Source organism: Xyrauchen texanus, chromosome 25, assembly GCF_025860055.1.
Source record: "Xyrauchen texanus isolate HMW12.3.18 chromosome 25, RBS_HiC_50CHRs, whole genome shotgun sequence".
NCBI lineage: Eukaryota > Metazoa > Chordata > Actinopteri > Cypriniformes > Catostomidae > Xyrauchen > Xyrauchen texanus.
Window position 1 is genome coordinate 24730851 of NC_068300.1, and position 27856 is coordinate 24758706.

At 37.3% G+C, this 27856-nt stretch overlaps 3 protein-coding genes across 3 annotated transcripts in view; 1 reads left to right on the forward strand and 2 right to left on the reverse strand.

The window, feature by feature from the left end:
* Positions 1–4459, reverse strand: part of LOC127619059 (collagen alpha-1(XX) chain) — a 50209-nt gene extending 45750 nt beyond the window's left edge. Inside the window, exons 1-2 of the mRNA XM_052091788.1 lie at positions 4331–4459; positions 3054–3175 (exon numbers count right to left, since the gene is read on the reverse strand). Coding sequence (XP_051947748.1) covers positions 3054–3175; positions 4331–4374 — 166 coding nt within the window. The 5' untranslated portion in view covers positions 4375–4459. The remainder of the gene's footprint in view (positions 1–3053; positions 3176–4330) is intronic.
* A 6058-nt stretch (positions 4460–10517) lies between these two features.
* slc35c2 (solute carrier family 35 member C2) lies at positions 10518–20193 on the reverse strand. Its single transcript, XM_052091792.1, has 10 exons — positions 19883–20193; positions 19303–19446; positions 19020–19170; positions 16352–16415; positions 16174–16246; positions 14227–14395; positions 14042–14125; positions 12517–12692; positions 12126–12255; positions 10518–11710 (listed from the first exon to the last, which is right to left on the reverse strand). Exons 2-10 carry the CDS (start codon positions 19411–19413, stop codon positions 11583–11585), a joined length of 1086 nt encoding a protein of 361 aa, XP_051947752.1. The 5' UTR covers positions 19414–19446; positions 19883–20193; the 3' UTR covers positions 10518–11582.
* taf13 (TATA-box binding protein associated factor 13) lies at positions 19376–27709 on the forward strand. Its single transcript, XM_052091795.1, has 3 exons — positions 19376–19434; positions 25153–25198; positions 25959–27709. Exon 3 carries the CDS (start codon positions 25984–25986, stop codon positions 26356–26358), a length of 375 nt encoding a protein of 124 aa, XP_051947755.1. The 5' UTR covers positions 19376–19434; positions 25153–25198; positions 25959–25983; the 3' UTR covers positions 26359–27709.
* Positions 27710–27856: the final 147 nt, after the last annotated feature.

Genomic DNA, 27856 nt, shown 5'->3' on the forward strand with positions numbered 1-27856 from the left:
GTCTGACTTTTGCTCTTTTTTTTATTATTATTGTTGCGTGGGATTACAATACACTTCAAGCATGGGTGTTGCAATGTTTGGTCCAGTTAGATGAACTTGCAGTAATGTAGATGACATTTCCCAAACAAAACAAAAATTGTTTTCAGACAGCATTTTAGAAGCATCACAATACAGTACATTGATAAAGTGGCAACAAGTAATTGTTATTTCTACTTTATTTTAAAACTATTTCTCCATGTTAAACTGTATAGCCAAATATAGTCAGGTTGATTCATACAGGTTGATGATATTTTTGATTTGAATAAAAACAGTTAATTTAGATGCTACCACATTCTTCTCATTATGTATGTTAACTGATAAAAAAAATCCCAGTGTAAAAAAATACATCTAAGTAATAATAAGTCAATTCTACATTTGTCCTCAATTTAAACAAGTAAAAATGAATGCACTTGCTTATACAGATGTAATATTTAGGACTGTTTATTATCTTTACAGTGCATAATCATGTATTAATCCTAAAGTTGATAACCTTGTATTCCATATTCCATTGATAACCATAATATTAACATATTATGATATTATTTTATGCTTTAGTACAGTAAATGTATTACATATTGCTCACTCACTTTAATCAATATTATGTTATGAAGTTAAGTAGATTTTACTTACTTTTATACCATTAAATGTTACTACGAAATAGAAATACTGTGTGCAAAAATGTAAAAAGAGAAATAAGATTAAGTACATTTTACAAGTAATTTATTTCTGTGTACACCAATGAGACAAAACATTATGACCACCTGCCTAATATGCAGTTGATCCTCCATGTGTCACCAAAATAGCGCCAACCCGCTGAATGTTCCATGTGGTATCAGGCACAAAGACATTAGCAGTAGATCCTTCAAGTTCTGTAAGTTGCGAGGTGGAGCACCGTGGATTTGATTTGTTGGTCCTGCACATTCCACAGATGCTCAATCGCATTGAGATTTGGGGAATTTGATGGCCTTGAACTCTTCGTCATGTTCCTCAAACCATTCCTGTACAGTGTGTGCAGTGTGGCAGGGCTTATTATCCTGCTGAAAGAGGCCACTGCCATTAGGGAATTCCATTGCCATGAAGCGGTGTACCTGGTCTACAAAGATGTTTAGGTAGGTGGCACGTGTCAAATTGATGTCCACATGAAAGGCCGGACCCAGTGTTTCCCAGCAGAACACTGCCCAATGCATTACACTCCCTCTACCGGCTTGTCATCTTCCCACAGTGCATCCTGGTGACATCACTTCCCCAGGTAAACGGCACACATTTACATGGCCGTCCATGTGCTGTAAAAGAAAACGTGAATCTACGAACCAGGCAACCTTTTTCCACCGCTCCAAAGTCCATTTCCGATGCATTGTAGGCGATTTCGATGGTAGACGGGGTCATCATGGGCACTCTGACCGTTCTGCAGCTAAGCAGCCTCATACGCAGCAGGGTGCGATGCACTGTGTGTTGTGAAACATTCCTCCAATAACCATCATTCAAATATTCAATGGCTTACCCCACAGGAGAGCATCTGTTGGTTCAGACCAGACTGGATACCCTTCATTGCCCTCGCACATCAATGAGCCTTGGTTGGCCAACTCTCTGTCGCTGGTTTGTGGTTTCTCCCTCCTCGGACCACTGTCAGTAGGTACTCACAACGGCTGACCAGGAGCATCCCACAAGCCTTGCCGTTTCAGAGATGCTCCGACAAAGACATCTGGCCATAACAACTTGGCCTTTGTCAAAGTCACTCAGATCTTTACTCCTGCCTATTTTCAAAGTTAATTTTTTTACATAATCATACAAGCCTATATAAAAGCCTTAATTAGGGATGTAACAGTTCAATTTTCTCATGGTTTGGATTTAATTTTTCAAAGAGTTACTTTCATCATTTCAGAGAGCTGCTTATAAATAAAGGAACACCTCAATTTAATTCATGCACATTAGAAAGGCTATTGATAAATATATTTTTTCTGATTAAATCATAATGAGGGCCGCAAAAGATGGGGTTCCCCTGGTCACCCCCCTTAGCTCCGCTCCTTTCCACGTGCCACATGTTGAGTAAGCTGCTAGTTCATGCAACACTACGTAAAGAGACCTTGCCAAAAAAGAATCATTCCTAGCATTTTTGGATTTTTGTGATTGGACAGCTAATAATTAACATCAGAGATATTCAGCCTCTATACTTAATGTAGTTTATGCAAACCTGGAGATATTAACACGATTCGACAATAGAGGTCACTCATGACAGAAAAGATCTCAGTGGTTGAGAAATAATGCCCAGAAAGGACACAAATGTGTTAAAGGTGAATTGTGTCATTTCTGTGGCACTTGAAGTTTCAGTTGTTTAATCAATGTCTCCTGAAGCAATCCAAATGGTTTTGGGTGACAACATACCAAAATGTAACTCCTTTTTCACTGTACATCTGCACATGCAGTCTCTAGGCACGATCATGATTTCAAGCTCTATTACACTGCCTAGTGATTGACGCACATGCAAAGCAACCTATGGCGCTATAAACTGTGATCAAGCTTAAAATCATATCGTCAAAGAGACTGCAGATGTCAAGATTTTATAAAAAATTTTTTTGGCCCGCTTTTATGCATTTATGCTGCCTTTATGTGCATTTTTTTTTATCATCATTCACTTGCATTGTGTAGAGAAATTCAAAAAAATCTTAATTTGTGTTCTGCAGTAGAAAGAAAGTCATACACATCTGGGATGGCATGAGGGTGAGTAAATGATGAGAGAATTTTCATTTTTGGGTGAACTATCTCTTTAATGTGACTATTTTGTGTCTGTGTGCATGACTGCAACATGAGCCATAACATTATGCAAAGTGCAGCAGAATAAACACTCTTAGAGGAGTACACAGATACATGTGAAAGTACTTGAAATACAGGGACAAAAGTACATAAACTGGAGAATTTTAAATGTAAGGATCATTACAAAGAACTGTTTAGCAGAAATTAGCACAAAAGCCTATAAGGTTAGCTTGAGAGAAAGGTAAAAGACAACAGTATGTAACCTTGGGAATGAACTTCAGAAACCAGCATTAGGAGAATGGTCACTAGGATGAAAGTCATCTGATCCGGGAAGAAGAACGGAGAGCAATGGGAAGGCATGATCGAGCTGGTATAAGTTAAAGACCTGTGAAAGAAATGATTACTGTGAGCAAGGAAGCTGACTTTGGTCATTCCATCAAACCAACAACGCATGCAATGCTAATCAAATCAACTTTTCAGGCTAAGTTCTCTGATGAAGACACTGAGAGAATTCACAAAACTCAGCTTTAAATATACCCTTCTAAACAACAAGGGACTGAGAGAGAGAGAGAGAGAGAGAGAGAGAGAGAGAGAGAGAGAGAGAGAGAGAGAGAGAGAGAGAGAGAGAGAGAGAGAGAGAGAGAGAGAGAGAGAGAGAGAGAAAAGGCTGCACCCACACTTGTCATTAGGAGTGCCATTGAAGATAATTAGGCTACAAGACAAGGGGAGGGAAAGCTGAACACCTGCTATAACATATTTATAACCCTTGGACTCAATGTTAAACTGTGTGTCTGCAAAATGTGAATGTAGCTTTAATATATAGAATATAGATTTATATGTTTGATTATTTCATGTGAGCTACCCAACATTCATTGTAACTCCTAACCTGTCCAAATGAAAAAAAAATATAAATAATAATAATAATAATAATATATATATATATATATATATATATATATATATATATATATATATTGTAAACAGACAAATCTTCTGAGTAGTGTGTTTGCATGATTAACATATAAAATCCAGACTCTGAGAGAAGTGCAATTATTTGACACCTATTTAATATTTGACATCCATTGCTTCAGGCCAGTAATAAGAAGGGTTTTGCATGCACTGGCTTGTTATAATGAATACAGCGTAGCTGGACTGTAAAGCTCCGAATAAATGTTGAATCTCTTCAGACACCACACCTAAAATCATCTGTCGAAAGCTATTAGCGCTAAACACGCATTATGAAACCTTTCAGCTAAAACTCAAACAGCCAACAAAAATGTGGAGACCTTCACATTCCTACCAGTGAAACTTTGCCCTCTGACCCATAATAAACTTCTAAACAAGACAACCATGATTTATAGAAATAATGATAAACTCAGTCAGATTCTTGAACCAATACGAGCAATTACAGCGAGGAAACATGTTTGTTTTAAAATAAGTTTTCTGTCTTTTGCAATAACCTACACGAATTCACCAGAAACACAAATATTCACAAATATGTCACAGTGGATAAGGGTGTATCGGAAATAAGATAGTTTACCTGAAGTTGGTCTGTTCTTTCCGCTTGTAGGCTACCTGGCGCATTCCACAAAGGTAAGGGATGTCAACACATTGAGTTCCGTTCACTAACTTTCCATCCGCTCCCGATTCATGTCTCTGCTCTGGTGGGTTTGGTGTGAAATCCGATACGGTTCTTCACCCTCCTCTTGTAATATAGAGGCGGGGAATACATTCAGAGTGGTATATCAGCTGTTCAGCAAAGCTGTGTCTCGGAACTTATAGGGGCTGTTCACACCAAACGCGTTTTTGTGCAAAAAACAAACAAACAAACAAAAACAAAAAAACCTAGACGCAGTTAAAAGCATTAAACGCATTAAACAACCATTGTATTATTAAAAGGATAGTTCTCCCAGAAATGAAAAATCGCTCATTTACTCACCCTCATCCTAGATGTGTATGACTTTCTTCTGCTTCTAAAATTATTTGTATTGTTTAGAATATTTCAGCTCTGTTGGTCCATTATATGCAATTGAATGGAGGCCAGAACTTTGAAGCTCTTAAAAGTACTTAAGGGCAGCATGAAAGTAATCCATATGTCTCCAGTGGTTAAATCCATATCTTCAAAAGTGATATGATAGTTCTTTCTTTACTCTAAATGTCCACTTTAACATCTAAAAGACTTTTAAACGTGATAGTGTGTGTGTGTGTGTGTGTGTGTTTGTGGGGGTGGGGGGGTACAGTCATTTAACCACTGGAACCATATGGATTACTTTTATGCTGCATTTATGTGCTGTTTGGAGCTTCAAAATTATTGTCACCATTCACTTGCATTGAGTAAATGTTGAGAGTAGGCTATTTTCATTTTTAGGGTGAACTATCACTTTAAATGTTACTTATAAATCTAGTGTCTATTACTAGAGACCTATTTATGCAAAGAATGTATAAAATCCATAAAATTAATTAAATTAATAATTTAAAATGATCTATGTGCAGGCCCGTTTTGCTAAGTGTAGAATGTAGGGAATAAGGCCTTGACATCTAAGCCAGCGTGAGGTACTCCACCATATTTATTCCAATCTACAAAAAGACAATAAGAAAGAAAAACAAAAACAAAAAGTTTAAACAAAGATATCAACCTATAATGTAAGCAATCTAACAGTCATCAGAATACTGGAAGCAAGGTAAATGCAGTGGTGTTGTTAGGCCTGGGCTTCTGGGGCTTAAGGCCCGGGTATTTTTGTACTAACCCCGGGTTTTTATTATCCAATTCCAATAATATATTTGTACTCCGATTATTTACCATTTACAATGCTGCGCGATTATATAAAGACGTCTACTTCCGTGTCTTGCAATCATATGAATGCACCGCTTACTTCACGACTCCTCCCCTGACCAACAACCCCCCTCGCGCCCACGCACGCACACACAGCCAAAGCACCTGCCAGTCCAGATAGAGTTCTGAATGCCCAGTTATAGCTCAGCATAACGTTTGTCAAGAGTTGCATAAGACCAAGTGGGAAAAAATTTACATTCGTAACTTATTTAGAAAGAAACAAGCAGTGGATGAGTTTGAGAGGATGCCAGAAACTCAAAGTGTAGCAGCAGAGACAGAGTTAGCGGCTACAGGTTTGTGCAGGGGTTGTGTTTGCTAGCTAGCTAACATTAGGCCTCAACATAACAACGGTTAAGTAAGCATTTCTTTGAGTTCAAACAACTCAATTAACCTTCTAACATTATATAAACCACCTAGCTAGAACTTGCTGGTTAGTTTATGTACACACACGACAAGAAAGTTTTGATTAAATCTAAAACAATTTCCTTTTGGTGACTAAATGTATTCATGTAAACATACATTATTTTTAAATAATTAAGAGTATTCTTAGTTTTTTATCATTAACACCAGAACTACCGGAATTCTGTATCTACTAGAATAGGAATAGCAGTCATTAACTATCTTTCCATCCAAGGATTTTTTGCGAAAAAAGTTGTAGAGCATCAAAATAAAGCTGATGGAAACGCACATTATCACTAATGTCACAAATGTCAACATAATATTTTTCCGTTTAAACCAAGCGCATAAACTCTATGTCGATACATCAAATGTCGCCAAAAAATGGTTTGGAAACACTTTTTGTCAATAAAATTGGCATTAATGCAAAAATAGTGCATAGTCACATGACAGAGTTTGCCCCAATCGTTAGCCTGTGTTAATCATTACAACAGTATTCAAATCCAATTTATTGTATGTGATTATGGATTCATCTTTACAGCATATAGAGCCGATCTGCAAACGTGACACTTCCAGAAATGCCAACACAAATATCTTGTGCACATTGAACAAATGAATGGCCACTGTCTGCGATTAATTTAATCGCAGTATCCATCCGTTTATTTATTAAAGTTACTTTTCCACCCCATTCAAAATAATAGACAGCAGTCTTGGAATTAGCCCACAGTACAAAAAACATAATTTATGTGCACAAAGATGTTTTTAATTAAGAATAAATACATAATACTTGGTGAAAAGCTTCAGCATGCTTCTTTTTTTTTTTTTTTTTTTTTTTAAACTTACAGCCCAATTTTATTAAATTATTATTTAAATTACTTTTGAAATAATGCTGCCAAAATGATCTGTATTAAATAAAAAAATAATAATTACCAAACAAAATAAATAATATATTTTTAGACCTATATATATGTATTTTCTTTACACAAACTTAAATTAGCTTTACCCTGTTGTGTAGATGAATAAAGTGGCTGAATGACTTTCTCAGAATGTTCTGCAGTTTTTTAAGACTATAAACTATCAGAACTATCTGTGCAATGAGTTCACTTTCAGAAAACTAGTTTTGAACATTTTAAAACGTTTAAATATTTTAAATCTAACCATCTTTACCTCATTTTTCACATTTACTGCTTCTTCAGAAAATATTAATTTGCATTATGAAGCTAAAATAAATTTTAGATGACAATCAAGTTCAGTTGGTCATTAAAAGTTGCTGGAGAAATATGCGGGACATAATGCAGTTGTGATGGCGATGCTTTAGATTAGATGATTGTTCATAATATTGAATATCAGGAATGTATCATATGTAAACCCTGATATTACACCGCATCAGTGTTTCTTTAATAGCAGTGCACACAGCATATACACATCGATGGATGTTCCTTATACTGAGACAGAAAGTTTTCCCACTACTTTTGCCAGCAGGTTGCCAGCTTGAACAGGGCCATGACAATCAACTTTTGGGTCAGAACCGGTGCCAACCTGCGATAGCTGCAACATCAGGACCAATATTACAGTCCTATCAGAAGGGCAACTGTTCCCTTTTGCCTTTTGTTTGTGAAATTAAAATTACAGTAAACTGGCAAATTTTAATGAATTGTCTCAATACTCTCCCCATTTTACCCAAACTTCAGAGGAAAATAATTAGGGACATCTGGGATGTGAATTAGCGATAAACACACATTTCTGAATTGAAACGGCCTCAGGGCAGATTTCTTTTGTGCTAAACCAAAAAGGTTTTTTAGGCATGACGTCATCACACACACCATTTCTATCGATAAAAGGTCATTTGAATGGAAACATGCAGATGCATATGTCATTTGAATGAAACATGCATAATTTGTTTTACGCATTTTCACTTTGTCGATAACAAAATGGTGTGAAACTAGGCTACTGACAGTTGCTAAGCAACCATCAACCGCTGGAAAGATTAACATTAGAAGCCCCGATAAGACCATGCCTGTAGTTATAGGTATAAATGATCATTATTTTCTTTGTCTTTTGTGTTATTTATATAAAAACATTACAAATTAAAATACAGACACTTTTAGGAAAAGTCAGGTAGCCTACCAGCAGGATTGTGTTTTTTTATTCAAAAATGTCATTACTAAAATAATATTTTCATAATAGACAATAGCATAAACATTTTACTTTGTTCCATAGGCTGTGCATTTAACTTTAATTTAAAGCAGAAGCAGCAGAATAAATTAATCTATCAGTATACAGTATATTACTGACATGTTGCATCTTTACTTTGCAGATGAGACAAGAGTGAGGGCAGATGAGAACAGCAGGCCAATTAATTACCTAGAGCAGCAGCAGGCAGGGGCAACTGCCTGCTGCTGCAAAAAAAGTTCCTTTTAACACAAGTGGTTTGAAATATTTGATTGGCTTGAATACTCGATTGAGACCTGGAAAGACAACAAATAGAACAATATCACAAGGAATGAGAGATACAGTCAACAAATAGATGGAGACACCAGGAAAGACACAGAGGCTGACAACAATAAGTAAAATATGACATAGACACATGATGTAACAGAAAAGGGACATACATGAGCTGTTACTGAAACGGAATAAAGTGTTCTTCCAAAACATGCAATTTGTCAGTAATGCATTTAGCTGTATTTTGTGTTTGGGGTGCAGTGGGTCTATGGCTGAGCTAAGCCCATAGTCACTTCAAACTCACCCCTGGGTTCATGTAAATTTTTCTGTGCAATAACAGGTTGAAGTTTGCACCAGTTTGTGATTTTTCACACAAGTGTTTACCTCACTGGTGATGGTTTTAAAGTGCAAAAAAAAACAGACTTTGATTCTACAATAAGTACATTTATTCTAATATTCGATGATTCATACTTTATTTACTCTTTAATTGTTACCTAAGGCCACAGACCCATCGTACAGATGCATCGGTCCCTTCCCAGCCGCCGGACGCAGCCATAATATAGAACTGGATTGCTCATGACGTCATTACTGTGAAGCCACTGCTCCGCCATGTTGCTATGCCAAACATTCCAATGTCCCTATTGACTTAATAGGAAATCATCTCATTTCAGCGAGTAAACATTTGACATTCAATCACCGATTTTATATCTGAAATCTGCATGTATACCCCTACAATGCAAACGTCTTACATGTAATTATTATTATTAATTTTTTTTCCTCCCCTTTTCTCCCTAATTTGGAATGCCCAAATCCCAATGCGCTCTAAATACTTGTGGTGGCATAGTGACTTGCCTCAATCCGGGTGGTGGTGGACGAATCTCAGCTGCCTCCATGTCTGAGACCATCAATCCACACATATATCACGTGGCTTGTTGAGCGCATTTCTGGAGACATAGCGCATGAAGAGGCTTCACGCTATTCTCCGCGGCATCCACACACAACTCACCATGTGCCCCACCGAGAGCGAACCACATTATAGTGACCAGGTTCCTTCATGTGACTGTAAACTCCCTAGCAACCGGGCCAGTTTGGGAGACATGGCTGGAGTCACATTTATTTATTTAAAGTATTTATATTAAAGTTGGGAATTTTTCTTGTTTCTTGAAAGCCTGAGCGAGTTATGTACATCTGTATCAAACAGAATCTCTCCCTCTATCACACACAAAGTTGGTTCAAATTAAAATGATATGCTAGGTTTAAATGGCAAACAAACATGTATTTATGACATGTATCCATGTATGACTAGAGAGAGCACTTCATTATATATATTCTCCCTCATAAAGAATATTATCCAGAACAAGCAAATTCAACATTAAACATGCCGGTCAATAGAGGCCGAAATACAAATGTCATATCAGCAGGTCGGAGACGATGAAACTGGGGTGTTTTCTCTTGTCGGTCATTGATGCTCTATGAGAATTTGGGCATACCAAGATGGCTGCTCGAACACTTCCGGTGGCTTCACCTCCTGCTGGCAATTTAACGGTGCCTCGGAAATCCAGCTCTACTTGTATATCATTGGGCTAAAGGCTCACCATTGGTTTTTGTGAAATGTATTTTTCCCCCACAAAATAAATCAATATTGAAAAAAAGATTTAATTTTATTGAATATTGGTAGAGCAAAATAATCTGTAAAAAAATAAAAAAAGACAACAGAAGGTGATTTTGAATTCAGTTTTTAGAAAAGTTGGCAAGGAGCCTTTTACCCAACATTCAAAGGACCCCAGAGGGTTTATAATGAAAACATATAGATATAGGGGCAATAGTTATAGGGAAAAATTGTCAACTAATGCAAATAATGTTGACAACAATATATATATATATATATATATTTTGTAACAAATTAAGATAATGCTTATTTAAAATAAATTAAGAAAATGTCAAACACATTTGGCATTTTATAATATCTCTATAAACAAATAAATCTCTATTGAGATCAGATCTGTCAACGTGAGCCTACTTCGAGCATCTTCCAGAACAAATCTATTCCCACCACTTAAGAAAAACAATGTTTAATAGGGGCCTTTAGCCACTGCAACAGACACTCCAATACAATCCTTTCACATATTGGACAGTAATTGAAAAACCTTTGGTTTCATCACATTGAAATTGTTTTTTTTTTAAATTTCGTCTAAAAATAAATTACATGTCAGCAATTTTAATTTGCAACATTTCAAAAATTATTAAATATTAGATCAAAGTGCCTCCAAACCAACCTTTACACATCTCATGGATCCAGAACCCATTTCATTGATATCTTTCAGAGACTAGGGAAACTTTCCTCTTTATAGATCCATGCTATACACCCATAATTTCAATAAGCTATGTTTATGTCCAGATATTTCATCTAGATGTTGCTGGACATGTATAACTTTTTATAGCAGAACTTTCCTGGTAAAAAAAAAATATTACTAAACAAAATTAAAAAAACATGTCAATGTTTGGTGGATTTGCAAACTTTCTTCCCTCTACAAGAAAACTCAAAATAAACTAAACTAATAATAAAATCTGCTTTGTTGAACACTGCCTCCCTCTCACCAGGCTGACAGAAATTGGCTGAATGATGATAAACCAAAGTAAACAAACGGCATTTATAAGTCTGCTGTGCATAAAGTAAAAGGAATCAATGTTCATGCATTATATTGCAAAACATGTGCAAATAACTCACTCACATTCTATAGTTGATAATAAGTAATTATTGCAGGGTACTGATAAATAATTGATCTTTAGTAAAATAAGTCCTTTATTGTCACGTAAACAGAAATGAGTAAGGCCACTTGGGGAATTAGTCCTGTGCTGAGGCCACAAGCAGTTTTTAAATCACTCAAGTAACTCTTAGAGTTTCTACCAAAGAGAAAAGATTTTCTCTGTTTCCTTAGTATAACAGAAACACATACTACAGAGATATACCCTAGTGCATTATACCACAAATGTCCAGTGGCTTTTTTTTTTTATGCCTTTTCAACTCTGTGGTTGACATGACTGTCTAAAAGGAGAGCATTCCTTGTGACTTTTCAGCCCTCTTAAGTATAGAGAGATGGCATTATATGTCTTCCTCAGTCTAATGAAGAATCTCATGCTCCTCTTCATCATTTGTGTCTTCATAATAGTCGTCTTTGGTCTGCAGAAGTGGAAGCTCAAGGTCTGGGTTGCCTCTGCCTGGAAGCTGTCGCACCGCAGGGGTTTTTCCTAGAAAGACAAAAAGACCCAGAAACTAAAAGCACAGATAATACCAGGCCTGCCCTTAAGCAAAACTAATAGTGATTCAGCTTGTCTGTGGTGTCACGTCTGAATGTGAATGAGAGAATCCAGCTTTGCACAGTTCCATCTTCCCAAAGGCCAGCTGTTGAATGGCCTAAATGTCTAGGAATATGATTATCTCCCGATTAGGTATTGGTATAATATGAGTGTCTTGAAATTGTGCTGGGAAATTTAATGAGAACTGGAATTTACTGGTAAAGAGTTTGCAAGTAACCACATGGTTAATACAAATGTATGAAGATATTTTACCAACAAAAACACACTAACCCCAACAACTAGATGAATCAGCTGTGCCTTGTAAATGAGTTACATATTGAGTTACCAACACCCACATGTGCCATACCTTTGTTATAGCACGTTTTGAGGCCAATATGCAATGATATGCCAGACAGACAGACAGCAAAGCCCAGCCAGTTCACAGTACTCATTTTATCCCCCATGAACTCCACTGCCAGCAGCAGAGTGCACACCTCCTACAGGTGACAAAGCCAAAGACACAACAGGGAAATGTGTTTCAGTGGAATGTCTATTTGAAAAATATTATAATATGAAGGTTTTAATTAGAAAAATAGCTGAACATAAAAAAATAAAAAGCTACAGTATGTATAGAAAGAGCTTTTGTATGGGGAAAAAAAAGAGGAATACAAACAATTATAGTAATTTAAACAAAATATAAATACATGTTCATATTGGTTGTGAAAGCAACTAAGAAATTCTTAAAAACATATTCTCACCTTAAAAATGCCCGCAATAGACAGTGTGAGGCTGGACGTGCGGGACACCAACAGGAACTCAGAGAAGCCGAGCCCAAAAGCCAGCACACCACCCACAGACAGCGTCACCAGAGAGTACAACAGGTGGGAGACCTCACTGACACGGAAGAGCTTCTCTGTGGTGCTCACACTCAACCCTGATCATGCATAACACAGGATGAAGACACAAGAAACAGGTTGAATACACACATAAATTTACTGGTGACAAGAAGACATAACATATTTCAGATTATGATATATATACAGATTTACAGTATCTCACGAAAACTGTCGCAAATGTGCAGGTAACATTTCACCTCAAAAGTAAAAGTGGGAGGCACATATACAAACTGTTGTAATTCCTACACCGTTCTGATTTGGATGTAAATACCCTCAAATTAAAGCTGAAAGTCTGCAGTTAAAGCACATCTTGTTCTTTTCATTTCAAATCCATTGTGGTGATGTATAGAGCCAAAAAGATTAGAATTGTGTCGGTGTCCAAATATTTATGGACCTGACTGTATGTATGTATGTATGTATTATATATATATATATACACACAAACACACACACACACACACACACACTGTATATACATATATGCAGTGCCTTGAAAAAGTACCCATTCCCCAGTGCAGTTTTAACAATATTTTGTGTCAGATTCCAAATTTAGAATATATTAAAGTATGACATTTTTTCCCCCAGATGGTACAAAGTATAGTATATCATGACAAATAAACAAAATCTCTTATAATTATTATTTTTTAAACCTAAAATTGAGGCTAAAACAAACAAACAAAAAATTATTCATAGCCTTCGTAATTACTAGGTTAACATTGCTCAGGAGCAAGACATTGTCTTATAAGCATCCAATTTGTTGCTCTAGTCTCCAATAGTGCTGGAAATTTGCAGCTGCCTTCAATTACTTAATGAGCATAAATGTCTTCCCTCTCTAAAAGATCAAATTGTTTGGTTTTATTTTCCTTTAAACAAATATTAAGACAAAAGAGCATTCAAAACAAGTGAGGGATATAATTGTGTAGAGGTACAAATCTGGTGAAGGATACAAGGTCATTTCAAAGGCAAATAACTTAGCTCTGAGCTCAGTGCTGTCCATCATACAGAAGTGGAAGAAATATGGAATTACAGCCACTCTGCCTAGGGCAGTCCCCGTCCCCATCACATCCCCCATAAATGTGTTAAAATTACTCAATCTCAGGTTGTGCAAATCATTTAAGTGAAATAATGGTTGGGGGCCGAGTACTTTATTAAGGCACTGTATGCATGTATGTATGTATAATATATATATTAGTATAAGACACAAAATTTCTCTCTTTTTATATTTTGGGGGTAAATATGACATTTCTTTTTGAGTTTCACCCTTACAGAAGAGACAATCTGCACAGTGTATGTAGCCAAGCAAAATACTAAACACTGCTCAAAATCCAGAGTCAAGTCAGCGAGGCATGCAAAAAAAAATAAAATAAATAACATACATCTAACTAACCCTCATTAAGAAGAAACAGAGGAAAGAGGCCCAGCAACATGAGGGGTTGCAGATGGTACATGGTGTCAATGGGGTTCTGGAGGCCTGTGTTGAAGAGAGATGGACATAACAATTAATCATACTCTACAGAATGAACACATTATAACAAAACATGCTGACCCCCCAAGTTTCTGACCAAGACATACCCAGCTCTGCTTTCTGCATAAGAACTTGGGTGAGAGTCCAACGGATTCCTCCAATAAAAGATGCCAAGAGGACCATGATGAAGCCCTCCAGATTAAACTGGGTAGACTTGAGAGTGAACATGAACAGACCACTAGCTATCAGCAACACCACTAAGATCAGGAATGGGTTCTGTTGGGTTAAAAGGGCAAGAACACTTCTAGATCCAGGGTCATTCTCAAACACAAGCACACATGTAAACTACAGTGAACACTTATTATCAAGGCTTGGTAGTAAGTTAATGTATGCTAAATCAAAAGTGATCTTAGACCAGCTTCCTGTGGGTTTTAGAATAGATTTTTCGCTCTTAAAGGACTTTGCACCTGCATGCATTTCTGATTGATTGCTTGAAGTACCAAAATGGAGAGGAAGCTTTCTGCCTTCTCTCCCTCCCCTCATCCTACTCACGTTCCCAGGAGGTGGGGAAGACCAGCCAGAGGTGGAATGGCCGAAGGGGCAACTATTCCCCTCCAGGGAGGGGGTGAGGAGGGTTCCCCAGCCTGAATCGGGAATTGGGGGTATGTGACGAGGAGGAGGGTGTAGCTGGGCCGTGAGGCTGCATGCCTGGCGCAAAGTTAATTTAAAGTCTTTTTGGTTGTTAACCCGGTTCCCACATCCTCCTTTCCGATGAACAAGAGGCGTGTCTGCAACATGCGGCGTTTTCCCAACGACTGCAAAATTGCAGCCAGAAAGTTTGGAGGAATAAGTTCAAATGGACTTGGTTTCAAAGCCACATTCCACAGCTCCAGTGTGGGAACATTTTAGCTTTAAGCAGAATGAGAAAGGGGAGTCCATTAACGTGAACAAGCTGGTATGCCAACTTTGTTTAAAAACAGTGGCAACGAAAAGTGGCAATACAACCAAACTAAAAGCTCATCTAAATAATTACCATCCCATCCAGTTTTACGAGCTGGGAACAAAAAACGCAGTTTGAGATGAAGAGGGGCCTTCGTGATTTAAATTATTATTTTTTTTTGACATTCCGAATCCAATGTCTGAATATTCTTAAGAATTACATTTCCATTGCTCTTTGAAAGGGTGTACTTGTATTATTATGCTATTATATTATCATTATATCAGTGGCATAATATAGTCTTAAAATGACAATAATATAGTTTATCGCAATTATTTCTGGGACAATATATTGTCCAACAAAAGTAGTTATCGTGAGTTATTTTCTCCACAATGCATATTCTATAAATATTCTGCTTTCTGTCACATTCTGTGAATGGAATCCACATGAGATCAGTAAAAGAAGCTGTTGTAACCACGATGATGATTGAAAGCTATTATTCAGAAGCCTACCCTAAGCACCGCCCATGATGCAAGGATATCAGTACCAGACATGCATTTGTTTGCATTTTATTTTGTGATTTTGGATTGTAGTCTCCCTTAAAAGGTTTGTTTTGGAAATGTTTAGGTTAGTAGCATTACCTTGTAAAAGAAATAAAAAAATGCTAGTACAATCAAAATAGTCAACTGTTGCAAACAAATTGGTGAATTTTGTTATAATGCATGCAAGCCTGGAGGGCCGCATAAATACATTCCCCTTACATGGACAGATTGCAGCTACAAGAACAGAGTTGGAATAAATAAATTAAAAAAGCATGATGTTGCCTTGTGCATCAATGTTTTGCATCACCATTACGATAAACCAGAAGTGCTTGCTACAAATCATTAAAACATTTCAGAGCTAAAATAAGTTATACATAAACTTTGCTCTTTAGCAAGCCATTTACTTGAATTTAAATTACATTTAAATATGCTTAAAAAAAAAATAAAAAAACACCATGATATGAATTATGGTTAAAAGGGTTTTGGGGCAGCTTCTTTTGAAAAATAGCTTCCCTTTCTTAGTCTTTTATATAAGGAACAAAATTACATTGATATTCAGTAAGAAAATAACTTACCGGCTCCTCTAGTTTGAAGACCAGGGAGAAAAAGAGAATGAAGAGGACAGCCGAAGACTTGGTCATGGTGTACCTAGAGGAAGCATATTTCAGTGAACATTATTATGTCATTTCAAATGGACTTCTATTGCAATGCAAGGCACCCAGTCTGTTGAATAAAAAAAAAAAACATGCTTACAAACTGATAGTGATGAAAAGAAAGCTCCAGTTGGATAGTCCGATGTCTAGTGCTGTTGCCAGGGCTGATGGACACAGACAGACAATGTGGATGGAACGAAATAACTTTTTGCCAATTAACAAAACTCATTAAAAAAGTATAGATATAATCATGAACCACTTTATCACTAATACACAAGTCAAAGATGTGGTGCATTGAGCTGTGCTCATGGTCTCGACATATAAGAGCTGTTGGTTCACAGCAACAAGTTAAGTCTGACCAGAGTCATGTCCTGATCTCAATCTTTCTTTCTGAAGGGTGGCCACACCACCGTATTGTGCATGTAATAACTAAAGATATTATATTAAAAATGTTTAAATATACTGTCTACTCACTTTCCTGCAACAATGAAACACACAGTTTTGAAATTTGACCAAGAGGTCAATGTGTGACGCTTCCAACTTCTACTGGTCCCTGTCTTTTTGTCATTCAGATTCGACACAACATTTGTATGCAGAAAACGGCTAAATGTATTTGCATGAGCTTGCGTTTCAGTTCACCAACATTCAGGTGCATTTGAATGGGGGTGAAGTGAGCATGAAGTGTATTGTGACCAAACATTCTATTTTCCCATAAATAAAATTTAGGTAAACCCCTGAAAAAAAAGGTATGAATCATTTGACATTTTATGCTAAATCTTGATATAAATGAATTGATCATGAACAAATGTTGGTGCTGAGGGAGTAGTTGATGCATACACATAAAAAGCATGCTCCTGCTCTGATGCTTCTGTTTTTCCTGTGTGTGGCTGCCAATTATAATTATTTATATAGCAATTAAGAACAAGAAATAAAAATAAAATGTAAATAAATAAAAAACCAGCTACACATGAAGTCCTGCCTGTTTTAATAGGTGCTGGCTTCACTTCATAGTGACGGCTGCTGCTGTCCCAATATTTGCATTGTTACCTTTTTACCCTGGCCAACGGGACTTTTGTTTTCTACTTTTGATGGCTTGTTATGTTGGTCCCAAACTAGAAATATAAAAAATATTAAATGATACTTTTAAACATGAAACTAAATTTGTAAGTATATGCTCTGATCCGACAAAAATAAAGTTTTAAGGCTGCTCTGATGTGGCATTTCATTTACACAGAATCAAAGTAACATCAGAACTGCCTTTGATACTAAGGGCTGTAAAGGCTGGGTCAGAGCAAGCATCATTTCCCCCCCCCAGCATAGCTAGTTTATTGTTAAGACAAGGAAACATGCAACAAAATTATTATTCCTGGCACATACAAGTGTGTGTGTATATATATATATATATATATACACACATACACACATATACACTCACCTAAAGGATTATTAGGAACACCATACTAATACTGTGTTTGACCCCCTTTCGCCTTCAGAACTGCCTTAATTCTACGTGGCATTGATTCAACAAGGTGCTAAAAGCATTCTTTAGAAATGTTGGCCCATATTGATAGGATAGCATCTTGCAGTTGATGGAGATTTGTGGGATGCACATCCAGGGCACGAAGCTCCCGTTCCACCACATCCCAAAGATGCTCTATTGGGTTGAGATCTGGTGACTGTGGGGGCCATTTTAGTACAGTGAACTCATTGGCATGTTCAAGAAACCAATTTGAAATGATTCGAGCTTTGTGACATGGTGCATTACCCTGCTGGAAGTAGCCATCAGAGGATGGGTACATGGTGGCAATAAAGGGATGGACATGGTCAGAAACAATGCTCAGGTAGGCCGTGGCATTTAAACGATGCCCAATTGGCACTAAGGGGCCTAAAGTGTGTCAACAAAACATCCCCCACACCATTACACCACCACCACCAGCCTGCACAGTGGTAACAAGGCATAATGGATCCATGTTCTCATTCTGTTTATGCCAAATTCTGACTCTACCATCTGAATGTCTCAACAGAAATCGAGACTCATCAGACCAGGCAACATTTTTCCAGTCTTCAACTGTCCAATTTTGGTGAGCTCTTGCAAATTGTAGCCTCTTTTTTCCTATTTGTAGTGGAGATGAGTGGTACCCGGTGTTGTAGCCCATCCGCCTCAAGGTTGTGCGTGTTGTGGCTTCACAAATGCTTTGCTGCATACCTCGGTTGTAACGAGTGGTTATTTCAGACAAAGTTGCTCTTCTATCAGCTTGAATCAGTCGGCCCATTCTCCTCTGACCTCTAGCATCAACAAGGCATTTTCGCCCACAGGACTGCCACATACTGGATGTTTTTCCCTTTTCACACCATTCTTTGTAAACCCTAGAAATGGTTGTGCGTGAAAATCCCAGTAACTGAGCAGATTGTGAAATACTCAGACCGGCCCGTCTGGCACCAACAACCATGCCATGCTCAAAATTGCTTAAATCACCTTTCTTTCCCATTCTGACATTCAGTTTGGAGTTCAGGAGATTGTCTTGACCAGGACCACACCCCTAAATGCATTGAAGCAACTGCCATGTGATTGGTTGATTAGATAATTGCATTAATGAGAAATTGAACAGGTGTTCCTAATAATCCTTTAGGTTAGAGTATATATAAAAGAGAGAGAGACTTTTGGCAGGACATGTAAAAATTTGAACTACTGTCCTGACCGGGCAAGCAGGGGAAAAAATAAAAACACTAAACACTGAGCCCTTAAGAATAAAATTAAATAATCCAACCTGTTGGGGCCACTTTAGAAAGGTAAACTTTCCAGGAGAGTGTTACTCGAGGCTTTCCCGTCCAGCACTGCATTGCACAGCGTGTCAGTGTAGAGAAACAGAATATTATAGTGAGGTGGACTAGGGTCATGAATAAAGGAAAGTGGAAGTCCTGAAGCAAATAGAAATGACAAAACAGTATTAAACACAGCCATATCATCCCAACCCAACAGTACAAGCGAGGACTCGTTACAAAAAATATAAGTTACAATAAGTTATAAGTTGTGGTGGATCTATACCTCACCTTCATGAGCCACTTGTTGTAGAATGTTATACCAATTGAAAATACATAGTAGAAAAGCACCAATCCCAAAGTGCGCAGCGCCCTGCAGATAAACTGCATAGGGCACGCCATCCTGGACAACCCGGATCTAAGGTACAGCTTCCTCTAAGTTGTTAAAAATGAAAGGGAATAATTTTAGTCCGGTTTAAGCCAGTGTGAAAACGATGTGTTCCACGAAGAGACACACAGTATAGTAACATATGGAGAGTGTCACATGTTGAGTAGATAAGATTATGCAGGGCCAAAGTTTGACTCTCGTGCGTCGATTGATATAATGAAAAGTGCAAAACATGTCCACGCTTTATAACATAGGAGGATGCATTTTATAAGGTGTAATACACCGTTGTAATATCGGTTAAATTACGGGCTAAAAATGTAGTCAATCAACAACGATTCCTTTAAAAATGTTGGTTAAACATGTTCTCAAGCATCGCGACCAATGAAAAGCTTGTTACCTTATTGATAAGTCACGCGCACGCTGGCTGTAACAGTTACTGCTGCTAACTAATATTAGCTTTAGTCAGTGATCACGTTTTCTTACCTCTGTGTTTTCGTGGTCCTCGTAAACCACAGGCCCGTAACATTAAACGCTATGTAACCATTATTTGCACACGTGCTATAGTGATATTAGCGCGCGCGCGACTTCATCATATACGTGTGTCATTCAATATGTTTGTCACGCAACAGGCACTTCTGCTATGACGTGGACGTTTCTATGCTGACATATGCAGCGCAGCCCGGGAAAATTTGAATTCCACACTTAACACGAAACGTTTTAAAACGAAATGTTTCTTTATTTTCTTTATGTAAATTCTCTCACTCGTTCTCCAAGCCATTGTAAATTGTGCCAAATCGTCGAATGTAAGCGTTGGCACCCAAATTGTTGCATTACTGCCACCTATTGTCTTTCTTTAACTTAGTCCTTATTAATTAGATTCATCCTTCCAGTCCAGTCCTCCTTAAGAAATTAATCAAATATTTCCTTCCTTTATCATTATTTCCACATTCTATTATACTTCTAAAATTATACTATACCCATTCTCCTTAGCTGTTCTTTCATCTCTTCACATCTTGTGAATATCTCCTACATGAAATAAAGATGTGTTTAACTGTCTCCTCCTGACATTCATCACATAAACCTGTAGAATGTTTTCCTATGATATGTCGAGTTTTATTTAACTTGCAATGGCCTATCCTTAGTCTACTTATTATTATTTGTTATTTCCTTTTATCTCCTCTCTCTCTTACCATACCTACTTTATTTTGAATCCTGTACAGATGTCTCCCCTTCTTTTCATGAACCCACTGATGTTGCCATTTTTCCATTAACTTTTTCCATACTAGATTCTTCCCTTCTGATTTTGATAACTTAATTTTGACATCAACATTGAGTTTGTAAACAAAATTTCATACAATAATTATTGATGATTTCGAGTTATTCCATACTTAAAACTCATAAGGGCTGATACAGAGTCACTACATATTAAAATATTGTTATCCTTGGTCTGTTCAATCCATTCTAATGTAATATAGCATATAATTCAATATACATTTAAGCTATCAGATGTTCTTTTGTTGACTCCCATTTCATATTTGGTGACAAATACAGCAGATCCTGTTACATCTGTTTGTAGATCCTTTGACCCATCTGTAAATATTTCAATGCTGTCTTACTTATAATGCTTGTATTTATAATATTCACTGGTTATATCTATACTTCTACTTCCTTTAATTTTTAAAAGCTCTAGATCAACCTTCATGTTGTCCAGAAACCAAATTGGTTTATCAGGCCACACCGCAGTCTCAGCAAATTCTTTATCATACACTTCCATTTCCTTTGCTATTAAATCGCCTGTCCATCCAAAACTTACTTTCTTTCTTTCTTTCTGTAATACCTTTTTCGTTGGATGGTTATCTCCATGTCCCCTTAGATTTATCCAATAGTTATTTGTCAATTGCCTTCGTCATAACCACAACGGTATTTCACCTGCTTCAACCTGAATTGCACATAATGGGGAAGTTCTGATTGCCCCCAAGCATATTCTTAAAGCACATGCTTGCACAATGTCCAATTCGACTAACACAGATTTTGCTGCTGATCCATATACAATACACCTACAGTCTATCTTAGACCTTATTAGAGCTATATACTGTGTGTGTGTGTGTGTGTGTGTGTGTGTGTGTGTGTGTGTGTGTGTGTATATATACAGTGAGGAAAATAAGTATTTGAACACCCTGCTATTTTGCAAGTTCTCCCACTTAGAAATCATGGAGGGGTCTGAAATTGTCATCGTAGGTGCATGTCCACTGTGAGAGACATAATAATAAAAAAAAAAAAATCCAGAAATCACAATGTATGATTTTTTAACTATTTATTTGTATGATACAGCTGGAAATAAGTATTTGAACACCTGGGAAAATCAATGTTAATATTTGGTACAGTAGCCTTTGTTTGCAATTACAGAGGTCAAACGTTTCCTGTAGTTTTTCACCAGGTTTGCACACACTGCAGGAGGGATTTTGGCCCACTCCTCCACACAGATCTTCTCTAGATCAGTCAGGTTTCTGGGCTGTCGCTGAGAAACACGGAGTTTGAGCTCCCTCCAAAGATTCTCTATTGGGTATAGGTCTGGAGACTGGCTAGGCCACGCCAGAACCTTGATATGCTTCTTACAGAGCCACTCCTTGGTTATCCTGGCTGTGTGCTTCGGGTCATTGTCATGTTGGAAGACCCAGCCTCGACCCATCTTCAATGCTCTAACTGAGGGAAGGAGGTTGTTCCCCAAAATCTCGCAATACATAGCCCCGGTCATCCTCTCCTTAATACAGTGCAGTCGCCCTGTCCCATGTGCAGAAAAACACCCCCAAAGCATGATGCTACCACCCCCATGCTTCACAGTAGGGATGGTGTTCTTGGGATGGTACTCATCATTCTTCTTCCTCCAAACACGGTTAGTGGAATTATGAGCAAAAAGTTCTATTTTGGTCTCATCTGACCACATGACTTTCTCCCATGACTCCTCTGGATCATCCAAATGGTCATTGGCAAACTTAAGACGGGCCTTGACATGTGCTGGTTTAAGCAGGGGAACCTTCCATGCCATGCATGATTTCAAACCATGACGTCTTAGTGTATTACCAACAGTAACCTTGGAAACGGTGGTCCCAGCTCTTTTCAGGTCATTGACCAGCTCCTCCCGTGTAGTTCTGGGCTGATTTCTCACCTTTCTTAGGATCATTGAGACCCCACGAGGTGAGATCTTGCATGGAGCCCCAGTCCGAGGGAGATTGACAGTCATGTTTAGCTTCTTCCATTTTCTAATGATTGCTCCAACAGTGGACCTTTTTTCACCAAGCTGCTTGGCAATTTCCCCGTAGCCCTTTCCAGCCTTGTGGAGGTGTACAATTTTGTCTCTAGTGTCTATGGACAGCTCTTTGGTCTTGGCCATGTTAGTAGCTGGATTCTTACTGATTGTATGGGGTGGACAGGTGTCTTTATGCAGCTAACGACCTCAAACAGGTGCATCTAATTTAGGATAATAAATGGAGTGGAGGTGGACATTTTAAAGGTAGACTAACAGGTCTTTGAGGGTCAGAATTCTAGCTGATAGACAGGTGTTCAAATACTTATTTGCAGCTGTATCATACAAATAAATAGTTAAAAAATCATACATTGTGATTTCTGGATTTTCTTTTTTAGATTATGTCTCTCACAGTGGACATGCACCTACGATGACAATTTCAGACCCCTCCATGATTTCCAAGTGGGAGAACTTGCAAAATAGCAGGGTGTTCAAATACTTATTTTCCTCACTGTATATATACTGTGTATATTTCAAAGTTGTAATACTTGCTCCCCATTCTACCTCATCACATTTAGCACTTTTTTACATTTATTAACTGTGTACTTTACATGTTCTCTCCATGCTAGTTTTGTGTCAAAATATACTCCCAAAAACTAAAAACACTCTACTTTTTCTAATATATTTCCATAAATTTTTAACTTGCAACTGAAATTTAAATCCCCACTTTTCAACTTGCCCAATTCCTTCTTGCATCTTCTTGATTATGTATTCAACATTTCTACCTCTCTTCCACATTGATCCATCATCTGCAAATAATGACCTCCCCATATCCACTGGAAAGTTTAAGTAAATATCATTAATCATTATGAGAGTAAAGTTGGACTAATTACACTCCCTTGTGGAGTTCCGTTTTCTACATTATATTGCCTTGATATATCTGAGCCTATCTTCACCAGTATATTCCTTCCATTTAAGAAATCCATGATCCAGTTGAACATTTTCCCTCCAACTCCCATCAAGTGCAATTTAATTAGAATTCCCTCTTTCCATAACATATCGTATGCCTTCTCCACATCAAAGAACAATGCTATTACTGTTTATTTATTTGAGCTTTTCTTATTTCCTCTTGAAAATGTATCACAGGATCCATTGTGTTTCTTCCTTTTCTAAATCCACTTTGACATCCAGCCATTATATTTCTACTCTCTTAGAAATACATTAGTCTTTCGTTTATCATGCGTTCCATTATTTTACATATATGTGATGTAAATGCTATTGGCCTATAGTTCCCAGGTCTACTTTCATCTTTCCCAGGCTTCCTTATCGGAATAATTATTGCTTCTTTCCAGCTTTGTGGCATTTTCCCTCCTCCCACACTCTATTATACAACATCAATAGTTTCTCCTGACTTTCTGTACTTAAATGTTTTAACATACTGAAGCATATTTCGTCTTTTCCCTGTCCTGTTCAATGCTCTTTGCAGTTCTCCCATGCTAAAAGGGACATCTTGTTCCCCATCACCATTATTTTTTCTACATAACGCATCCTCATTCACTACTTTTGTTCTTTCTCTACCTCTTCTTTCTTCTTCTAAGTTATTAGAGCTGTTTATCTTAACAAAGGCTTTTGCCATACCTTTTCCTTATTTGTTACTGCAGTTTTATTTTCTTCAATCATAACAATCCACATAAGCCACGTAATCATATAAAACAAAATCCAATTGAGGTTTTAACCAAGTCTCTTGAAGGCAAACTATCTCTGGTTTCCTCCCCTACTAGCTACAAATCTTTTTTTTTTAAATCTTGCCCATTAGCTATCAATCGTCTCCCATTCCACTGCAAGAATACCATTATTAGTACTATCACCCTACAAATAATATCTCCTGACTTGCTTGCATCCTAAGTTCTTCATTTACTTCCTCCGACTTCAATCCCATCATGTCCAAATGGTGTTCCGCCGTGTTCACAATCACCTGAATCTTTTCTGTTTTTGATTTAATTTCATACGTTGCTTTTATTACTCCTGCAATGAAAGTGAGTTTCTTCTTCTCAATACATTTGTTCCTCCGTATCTCCTATGCTAGATGCCTCTTTTTTCTTTCTTTTCCGATTTTTCCCTTTCTTTCCCTTCCCCACGCTTTCCCATTCACTTACCCTCCTCTCATCTTCCTCACTACAAACCATGCTATTACTCTCACTATCCATCTCTTTCCCTTACATTTTCCCCTAGGTTTGCAAGGAACTTTGTGACGTTATCGTTCCGGACCTATACAAGCCGTTTGTCAATAATCCCACTCCAAGTTCCCCACAATACCCAAATTTAACTATATTCACTAAACCTTTACTTCACCGATCTGGTTTAATCTGATCATTAGACCCAGTCAGTCCTGAGAAGTTGCTCCCAAACAGCTCGGCGCCATCCAGAACTCTATGTGGCGCTGTACATTTTAAATCACCTTCCAGTGGCGCGGAAGAAGTGAATGAACATTATTTCCTGTTTTCTGCAGATGCTGGTTGGGGACTGTTGCTTTTGTTAGACTTCAATTTGGACATGTAAGTTAAACATAAACACTTTGTGAATGTCTATTTACGTTTTCATAATTTGATTTTAGCCTGTAATGGCATGTATTATCACATTTTCCTTATTGTTGTATTTTTACTATCTGGTAGTCTTCGTAAAGGAATGTTTCGGTACAAGTTTGTGCATTCTGCATAGCAGATTACCACATAATATTAATCTTTTCTAATGGTCTATCGTTTAATTACAAAAAAGCAACAACACATTTACTGTAAGACATTTACAATGGAAGTGAATAAACGTTAACATACACATTGCCTCAAACGTATAGCCACGAGACTTAAACATTGTATGTGTTGACATGACCTTAGTGTGATGAAATGAGAGTTACGGAGTTTACCTGAGGGTATACTGGCTTTATGTCATGACAGCGAAGTTGTAATATCATTTATTACAGATAAGATTGTAAAGCGAGTTTGTCACACTGAAATAATGTTAACAGTTAAAATTCAAGTGTGATGAAAGTCTTTAGGCTATACTTTTGAAGCAGTGTGTATTTAAATGTTTATGGACTGGCCGCATTCACTTCCATTGAAAGTGCCACACTGTAACCATGATTTTGTTTATTTTTTAAATATAAAGGGATGAGAGAAATTTATTATTTGTGGAAATCAAAAATATGCCACAATGCTGTTTATTGAGTTTAACCTGTATTAAACCCAGAACATTCCTTGAAGAAACACACAATCATTGACCTTTGAAATGCTGTAGAAAGTAATTTTTTCTCTTGCACAGTTTTGTTGTGCATTTCTGTTGAAGAATGGCTGAGGAAGAAGATGATCCTGGCTTTGACGAGGATGTTGACGATGGAGGTAACGGTGCAGAATCGGGCCAGGGGAAAAGAAAGAGACTTTTTTCGAAGGAGCTTCGCTGTATGATGTATGGGTTTGGAGATGACCAAAATCCATACACTGAATCAGTGGATATCCTGGAGGATCTGGTGATCGAGTTCATCACGGAGATGACACACAAGGCGATGTCTATAGGGCGCCAGGGCCGTGTTCAGGTGGAGGACATCGTCTTTCTCATCCGCAAGGACCCTAGAAAGTTTGCGAGAGTGAAAGACCTGCTCACAATGAACGAGGAGCTGAAGAAAGCTCGTAAAGCCTTTGACGAGGCAAATTATGGGTCTTAAAATAGGCCATTATTTGTTATGCTTTCATTTTATTCCACCCACCTGAATATGGTTACTTTTTGCCTGTTTGAGTTTTAACTGTTGTAAACATTTGTACGGTAATATACATCTAGCAAAAGCCCAGTTTTATTGTTGCTCTGTATTTTTGTGTTGTGTGATAGTCCATAATGATATTGTCTTAAGACACTGTGAAATATTTTTCTTTTATTCCCCCAATCAATTTGAGTTTTGCAGTTTAATGAATGAATAAAGATGCACGTGTAACCTCCACCACAGGTCCACAATAATACATCCGAAGAGAAAAAAAAATATTCTCAATGGGTCTGAGCTCACTAAATACTTTTAAATTAACTAATATTTTGAGTCCCGAGTTCGGGGTTTCACAAGACCCTCTCAACTTGTATGAAACAATAATCATGTAATTTCAAAGATGTATGTGACCGCAACCTGAGGTTTTCACCAGCTGCAGATATCCAACTGAATGAATAAACCATACAACAGAATTAGTATGAATACATTTTAACTGTATTCTCAGTATGAACCACTTGTCTTTCTCTCTTCAAATCAGCAGTATTACTGATGATCACAGTTCACACATTAAAAAACAAAACCACAGAATAGCAGCTGTATGTAAATACAGAAATGACAGGCACAACAGCAATGTCTTGAAATAAACCAATAACAATACAATTAATAATATCAGTACAAATTCCAATCAGTCCTGTGTATTGTATATGTGTTCATTTCAGTGTGAAAATGACAACAAAATCTCCTCAATCAACGAAGAAACCTCTTTTCCATATGCTCCATCCTTTGACTAATGAGCGCCCTCCATTTTGGAACCTCCAGCGTTGCTCTCTCTCATGCCCGAACACAGCTGAAATATGCCATCCGATCGCCACTAGTCCGAGTGGCACATCTAACACAAAAGTATTTTAGACATATATTCAACTTGACAACTGCATAAATGGAGTATGTTAACGGTAGCCACACGTGCAGCTGTTCCCTCACCCCTCAAACTGGCTGAACTGTCAAAAGTGACTACGCCTCCACGCAGCGCGTCATCATACTATGTTTTGTATTAATACATTTTCTTAGCGCAAGAAAATAAAATATATGTCTGATCCTTTTATGTATTAGGAAAGTAAAAAAAATAAACATACACTTATGAAAAAAAAAAAAAAATCTATTACAATAAACAATATTCCAACCTCCAAATATTGGGGTGGGTTACACATGGTTAAACATTGATCTAAGAAGACATGGCTATGATTTTATACTATTTTGTGAAACACATGTAAACCTTGAAAATCTCAAGAAACATGTCTCTTTTTAATTATTACAGGTCAATCTTTCTGTTTTTTGTTTTTTTTGTGTGTGTGTGTTTTTTTTTTTTTTAAAAACTTTATAGCATAATTCCTAATTTACAGTTTGTCTTGTACTTAAACTATGACGGCATTATTTAATACTGGAAGTGTAAAATATTTGTCTGGTAAAT

Excerpts from the sequence above, each read along its gene's own strand:
- slc35c2 (XM_052091792.1), bottom strand. The coding sequence starts at position 19,413 with ATGGCGTGCCCTATGCAGTTTATCTGCAGGGCGCTGCGCACTTTGGGA. Across the intron at positions 19,171-19,302 it reads ACAACAAGTGGCTCATGAAG|GACTTCCACTTTCCTTTATT; the intron begins GTGAGGTATAGA and ends TATTTGCTTCAG. Across the intron at positions 16,416-19,019 it reads TTCTAAAGTGGCCCCAACAG|CCCTGGCAACAGCACTAGAC; the intron begins GTTGGATTATTT and ends TGTGTCCATCAG.
- taf13 (XM_052091795.1), top strand. The coding sequence starts at position 25,984 with ATGGCTGAGGAAGAAGATGATCCTGGCTTTGACGAGGATGTTGACGAT.